Source organism: Engraulis encrasicolus, chromosome 3, assembly GCF_034702125.1.
Source record: "Engraulis encrasicolus isolate BLACKSEA-1 chromosome 3, IST_EnEncr_1.0, whole genome shotgun sequence".
Classification (NCBI taxonomy): Eukaryota; Metazoa; Chordata; class Actinopteri; order Clupeiformes; family Engraulidae; genus Engraulis; species Engraulis encrasicolus.
In genome coordinates this window covers 27226185-27233684 of record NC_085859.1, presented here as the reverse complement: position 1 = coordinate 27233684, position 7500 = coordinate 27226185, and the positions used below count along the sequence as shown (strand labels likewise).

Here is a 7500-nt window from a genome sequence, read left to right as displayed (position 1 = left end):
GCCGCCAAAGCGTGCAAGAAAGACCAGGGGTGACACAGGCGACAAACAATTATTCAGCTGTGACTGTCGTGGAGAGAGGAAAGGAGCGCACAGGATTTAACCTTCTCCAAGCATAGCATAGCAGAACGGAACGGACCCATTATTATGCCACCCCCCACCCGCGCTGTTACCAAATAGTTGTGTTAAGTCGATTGATTTAAATACGTCGGTGAACGATGCCCTGCCACGGCCTGCTGGCTTTTGATGTTTTTATCTTCTTGCTTAACACAAATAAAAGATGAGAAAGTCCGCCTCAACCAGGGTTTTTTTTTGCTCCCGCTGTTTTATTTTTTTAAGGTGGCATTTTGGGTCAATGGACTCTTCTTGAGACATGTATCTGCTTACTGCTTTTTCTTGCACGCTTTTGTAGTGAATCTGACCAAAAAGCGCAAATCATCAACCAAACCCACCTCCCTGTGTGTTTATGTCTTGCAGTTACACTTAACCGGACTAGAGAGAATAATAGTGCACTTCTAACCCCTGAAAGACAGAGCGCCCCAAGAAAAATGATATCAAGTACAATTAGGAAGGCAAACAGGCAGCAGCTGATAACCTCGAAGCTCTCTGAGCTACTGCTAAGCCGGGAGCTTTGGAGTCGCAAGAGGCATAGCAATGCATTCCCCTTGAATTTGGCAGTATTACAGATCGCCTCAAGACGATTCAAGTTACAGACTGCCTTGTGGGTTTTTTCCTGCCCAAGAATAAAGCGCTTCAAGGTAGTCTTTTTCCCAAGGGAGGCCACAAGAAGAATCTTAATTTCCTGAGAAGAATGCAATTGCATTTCAAGATAAAAACACACCGCTTTAAGCAGTGGGGGAGAAGGAACTCTGCAGGCCAGTTGTGTTTTATTAGTGAAAACAACCGCGTTTTGTATTCTCGCATACGATTATTCTGCAGCCAGACTGACTAAACTACCGCTGGAAGGACAATGAATAATTAAGATTCTAAGAGTGAAGCGAGCAGTTTGTAATAATTGCCAAGCCAATTAAAGATGCATGCGGAGTGGAGACACTAATCAAATCTCCATACAGTGCATACTAAATCAACCATGGCTACAGTTTTTACATATCCTTCCTTAGACTGCTGGGCTTTGCTGAAGCTGTGATGCCGCAGAACATGCTGTTCTGTCTGATTATGATCCCCCGTGACGAATGGTTAGCAACGTTACAACAATCATACAGTGTGAATCAGGAGAAATAAATATGCTTGTATTGTTAAAGATAATAGAACAATGTTAGGAATTGCTGCATTTTGAAAAATGTGATGTGAAATTGGTCTCATGTTGAGGGAGGTTGTAATATCAAGGCAAGATCCGAAATCTTTGTTCATACATCTATAGCTAGATCTAGATATATACAATGCACTGTGCAGACAACAAAACAATGAAACTTGCGGTATACAGTATGAGGAGAACTGTGAAGTGAATAAGTGACCATTTCGACAAGGCCCAATAGCACATAAATTCCTTATTGTCTGCCATGTAACTAGATGTGCGAGTAGAATGTCTCCATTAACTAGATGTGTGAGTATTTAAAGCTCAATTTAGCGTGCTGGAGAATCAATCTGGTTTTCCCAAGTCACACTAATTTAAATTCTGCTCACACTGGTTTAGATGGCTCTATGGATGGGGCTTAAAGATAGCCCATACACAGCAGGGGGAGCTATTAATTACCCATGTGTTATAGCCATGTGATAAGGTTAGGGGATAGGGGTTGAGCTTAATTAATTATGCAGATAAATCAGTAAACAATCGAAATTAAACTGGAGTTTCAACAAACTGATTGTAATGTATCTGTTGGTGACCGACTAAAATGAAGTGAAGTGAAAGCCCAACTGGCAAACTCCAACTCCCATTGTCATTGTGACACAGCACTCCACAGCACAAAAGTGTTCACTGCACACACTGCACACGACGAAATTGCCTTTACATTTACATTACATTTAGCTGATGCTTCTATCCAGGGCGACTTACATACTATTTTTAAGGGTATTGGTTACAGTCCCTCAGGCAATGTGGGATTTGGTACCTTGCTCAAGGGCACCTCAGCCATGGATGGAAGTGTAGGGAGAGGTCAGGTGGGATTCAAACCTACAACCCCCAGATTGAAAGACCAACTCCTTACCCACTAGGCCACGACTGCCCCTTTATGCCTCACCCGTGCAAGAGGGCATGCCCCAATGGTGCCCCAAGGCGCATTTCATAAAATGAAGCGTTAGCAGTCCTGACCATAGGACTATGATACTTCTGTATGATTGGAGGTCCAAAGAAATTATACTTCTGTGTCATTCTCTTAAACTCCTGGCTTTTACGGATCCATTTTTACTGTATATTTTCCTTATAGAATGGTGTGGAACTGCAGGCCATCATATCACATCACACATTCTACTACTGGCAGTCTTCCTAACAAGGCCTGTAACTGCGCTATGAGCTCTGTGTTGACTATCACTACACCACACTTGTCATTTGTATCTCTAAAATACCTGATTCAGTCAGTAATGAAACAGACACACAATGAAGATAACACAGAACACTTTTACAAATCACAGTACATATAGGTAATCAGCCTATTTGGACAATGACAGATTGGGGTACCCACAAGCCACCACAACGACACTGAACCCAATTTAAAAAAGATGGGGGAAAAAGTGTTTGATGAAGTGCACTTACGACGCGCTGAAGGTTTAAGTTATCCGTCTTGCCGTAGCAGAGATCAAGCAAGGTTACGGGCTGCTTGACCAGGTTTGACTTTGTCAGCAGCCAGGGCATGGAGAGGTCTTCTACAGAGGTTGCCTGCAACACACAGAACAGAGGGGATTAGATCCCACCGTCTCACCCTCCCAAACCACCATCACTCCAAAACACACATCCCCCAACCGAAACCCCCCATAAGCACAGCCTAAGCCTCGCTAAGAACACTCCGAGGAAAATCAAAGTGGTGGAATTGGGGATTTTTTGGGGAGAGGCTTTAGATATTAGCAAAGCTGAAGACACTCGAAGATAACTAACTCCATCCATCCAGAGAACGAGGATGGTGAATCTTGCAGTGTGTGTGTGTGTGTGTGTGTGTGTGTGTGTGTGTGTGTGTGTGTGTGTGTGTGTGTGTGTGTGTGTGTGTGTGTGTGTGTGTGTGTGTGTGTGTGTGTGTGTGTGCGTGTGTGTGTGTGTGTGTGTGTGCACGCTTTATGGATTTGTACAGGATAAGAATTCAGAAACCCTCCAACATGAAGGTGAGTGGAACTACAAAAGGATCAGATTGCAGCGACTAATTAGGAAGTTTAGATGACAAAAACATTACGGAACTCTGGGAAGAGTGATGTTGTGAAGGAAATTGAGGAAATGGAGAAAATGGAAGCAGCCGCAGCGTCTCATAGGATCTACTCTCATCAAGATAAGCACTTATAAAAGATGACTGTGTGCTGCTACAGTATGAAGCTGATTATAGACCTTCATTTAATCAGAGATTAATTTCATAAGCAGCGACTGTGGCTGAAAATCAAATACATTTCTCTAAATGTTGCGGTCAAAAGTGCAGCTTTAAATTAAAATGTGAAATTTCCACCTCAAACCAATCTCAAACAGGTCATAAAATGCTCAATATGAGACAGGCACTGCTGCTTCAGTTACAATTGCCTAACTTATATAGTATCTGTGGACGTCTGACAAAGAAAATCATCTCAGCTATATTTGTGGACAAAGTAATCATTACACCTGTCAGTCTTTTCTTTCCACACAAAGCCCTGTGAGCGAACCTAAAACATATATATCTAGCCCACTCACTCACCCAGACAGACAAACACATAGATAGACAAAGAAGGTGAGTGAGCCTCCATAGATTTCTCTGAGGAATACCTGATCGGGGCCGTTGACAGCTTTGGCTGGGCCCCGGACAAAGTAATCTGAAAGGGCCCCCCTACCCAATACATACAATGCCATGAGGACCCCAATTCTGGGGCCCCTTTATTGCTGGGCCTGGGATAACTGACCCTTTTGACCCGCCTGTCAGCTTCCCTGTTCCTGATATTAAATCCTAATAAAGAAGTCTGGTCTCCTTCCCGACCCTTTCATGACCTCTCATCAAAATGGCGTATACCGGGGAGCGGGAAAGTAAAAAGTCAACCGTCGAATTTACCAATATTGTTTCTCTGGTAAAAAGGCAAGATGTTTATAACCTTTCAACCTCTCCATCTCTTTTTTTCCCTCTGGGTGATTCAGACAGGTCGTGGCTTTCGGCATCTGTTGTGGGAGATTAATTTTACCGTTCATCACTCCTCTAGATTAGGTCTCTGTCTGTTCACATAGGGCAGCTGCCTGCCTGCTCCACAATAAAAGCACTACCGGGACTCTGAGGTCTGAAAAACAGTCTTTGTTTATCGCGACCAGTTTTTGTTTATTGTTGTTTTCAAATATACATGTATTTGGGGGGTGGGGTGGGGGTATTATTTTTCAGACAGGACATTGGGAGATGACTAGAAATGATATGGGAGAGCCGGGGAAGGATCGGGAAATGACCTGGGCCGGGAACCGAACCCGGGTCGCACACGCAGCAGTCCAGTGCCCAGCTCTAACGGCTGGGCCGAATACGTACATGTGTGAATGTGAAATGTGAATGTGAATGTGAATCAGATTCCTGATCCACAGTAAAACATTGAAAAATGGTCTTGAGGTCTGAAAAAGTATGTTTGTTCAATGATAACTGGATGTTGGATTATTGTTGTTTTATATACAGCGTATGTTTGATTGTAATAGGGAAGCTGCCTGTGACAGGTCTGAACTTGGAAGAGGGGAAGCTCATAAACCACTAGGGCTATACAAATTGTTTGTTCCAAATACAAATTTAACAGTAATTAGTATGCATTCGTCCCAGATTATTCATCTTTGGATTAAGCCTACAGTACATGTCTTATATGTACCAGTATTACTGAGGTCTTCTTCACAGGGAAACCTATATGGTCTGAAAAAGCATATTGGCTCTACAATGACTGGTGTTGGTGGGTTTTTTTTACATGTCTGCTTGTGAGGTGTAGTGCATACTATGAATACAAATTTTCATTGTGGAAAGTAAATAACTGACTATCTGTCCGTCCAGCTGCCCATACCCATCTATCATACACAGGTAAAGCTGCAATATCAGGAAACAAGTGAGAGGCCCATGAAAATCAAACAAAAACATGTTGATTTGAGACACGCCTGGCTGCAACACAGCAGGACTATATGAAATATGCATGCTTGTCAACATACAGGATGACGATTTGTTTAGTTTAGTAGATCAGCAGCACTTTGTCAATACTCATGCAGAGCACGAATAAACACAGACACAGACATGCAAGCACACACACACACACACTTGCACACGCATGCACACACGCACACACTCACACAAAGGCACACACACACACACAGGCATGCACACGCACACATCTTCAGCATTCCACCTGCATAGTGAAAAGATTTTCCAGCAAGTAGGCAGACACTAGTGTCTGAATAATGAGCAGGGCATCCTCACATTTCAAAATGGAAAAGAAAAAAAAACACTCCTCCTTTCTCCCTCTATTTTTTTCTACCTATGGGCAATGGGGAGGCTGGGCAGACTGGTTTACGGGCTTGTTATTTTTGAAAGGAATGTACTCTGTCTGCCTGTCTGTCTGTCTGTCTGTCTGTCTGTCTGTCTGTCTGTCTGTCTGTCTGTCTGTCTGCCTGCCTGCCTGCCTGTCTGTCTGTCTGTCTGTCTGTCTGTCTGTCTGTCTGCCTGCCTGCCTGCCTGTCTGTCTGTCTGTCTGTCTGTCTGTCTGTCTGTCTGTCTGTCTGTCTGTCTGTCTGTCTGTGTACAGGCCTCTGCCCTCCACTGTAATGAGCAGGAAGAGTTCTCAGTGCGCGGTGCACCAGTGTATCGTGTGCTGTTGATGACGAGGCCTCGGGCGACTAGGCAGCATTCCTCCCCATGCCACAGACTCATCATCAATCTCCATATAACACACACAGACTCATCCACTCATCTTCACCACATCAAAACAAAGAAGAAGGAAAAAAAGACACAAAAAACTATATTATTATTATTTCAACAAAACAAAACAATAACACATCATCCTCACCACACCAAAAAATATTAAATATTACAAGTATATTATACATCAATATTACAAGCATGCAGGGGTGTAGTGAGCGCGGTACGTGGGGGTACGCAGTACACCCACCTCTCCTGAAGTGATATTGAGATAAAATCTTCTCCCCGTGTTTGAATGCGAAAAGGAAAGATTACATAGCAGTATTGCAGGTGATTGACCAAACCCATGAAAACGGAGAAGCAATGACGGTAGATTAAGGACACTTGAGGGGTTTGACATGATAAGTTGCCCAATTTTGTGATGACGTTAAAAATTGCGTACCCCCGCTTTAAAAATCCCCACTACACCACTGCAAGCATGACAAATTAGGGGCGCAGCAGCTCAGTTGGCTAAGGTGCTATACCATTACAACAGGGTCCTGGGTTTGAGTCTGAATCAGGGCTGTGTCCCGATCCTTCCCATCTGACTCTTCCCATTTCCTGTCATACTCTCTCCCTGTCCTGTCCAAATGAAGGCATATGAGCCCCCCCCAAAAAATCTCGAGCTGCAGTTGTGTGAAAAACGCCTTTAAGACCTGCCACGGCCAGGCACAAACACCACCAACTCATTCTGTGTGATAACACTTGTGAGACTGAAGCGTAAGCTCCGTAAGCTTGGGCACTGACTAGGCGCTACTCTGCGGCGACGGCACCCCTATGGAGAGAACGAATTTCTATCTATCTAAAGAATATTGCTACTCTAGTATGCAACCTATGCATTCCACTTTTTTTATTCAGGAAATGCTGCCTCTTAAAGGGCTTGAATATTTCCTAACACAGCCCTGTGATAGACCTTGAAGAACTAGCCATTATATTGCTAAAAAATATTGCTACTTTAGTATGCAAACTATGCTTTCTGCATTTAAAAAAAATCAGGTCTAGGAAGACTCCATGCTGCCTGTTACATCACAATAAGTGAGGTTTATCAATTTCCTGATACAGTCTTGTGATAGACATTGGAACACTCAGCCATGGCAAACCATGTGGGTTCTGTTGAATTATCTTAAACATAGAGGCATACATTTCAAGTACAGGAAGGACTTCATGAGCCAATCGGTGAACTCACCTGTGTTGAGAGCAGTAGCAGAAAGAAACATGTCACATACATACAAATCTGCCTTTTCCTTCATTGTCTAAAACATAAATAAACATAAATCATACGAAAAAAAAGATACATTCATTAAAGAGCTGCTGCAAGGCCCCTTCATCTTTCGTGCTTTGCATAAAAAGCAACATAAAAGTACTGGGGATGCTATTTTTTGCAGCTCAAGACAAACCAAGAGACATGAAAAATGACCTAAAAATGTCTCGCGCAGACGTCACATAACATATTATGGTGTGCCAAAGGGGAAAAAAAGTT

At 43.2% G+C, this 7500-nt stretch overlaps 1 protein-coding gene across 1 annotated transcript in view; it reads right to left on the bottom strand.

Annotated features, from left to right (window-relative positions):
• LOC134444351 (uncharacterized) overlaps positions 1-7500 on the bottom strand; it is a 137801-nt gene that overhangs the window by 78814 nt on the left and 51487 nt on the right. Inside the window, exon 8 of the mRNA XM_063193693.1 lies at positions 2708-2830. Within this exon, the coding sequence (XP_063049763.1) occupies positions 2708-2830 (123 nt within the window). The remainder of the gene's footprint in view (positions 1-2707; positions 2831-7500) is intronic.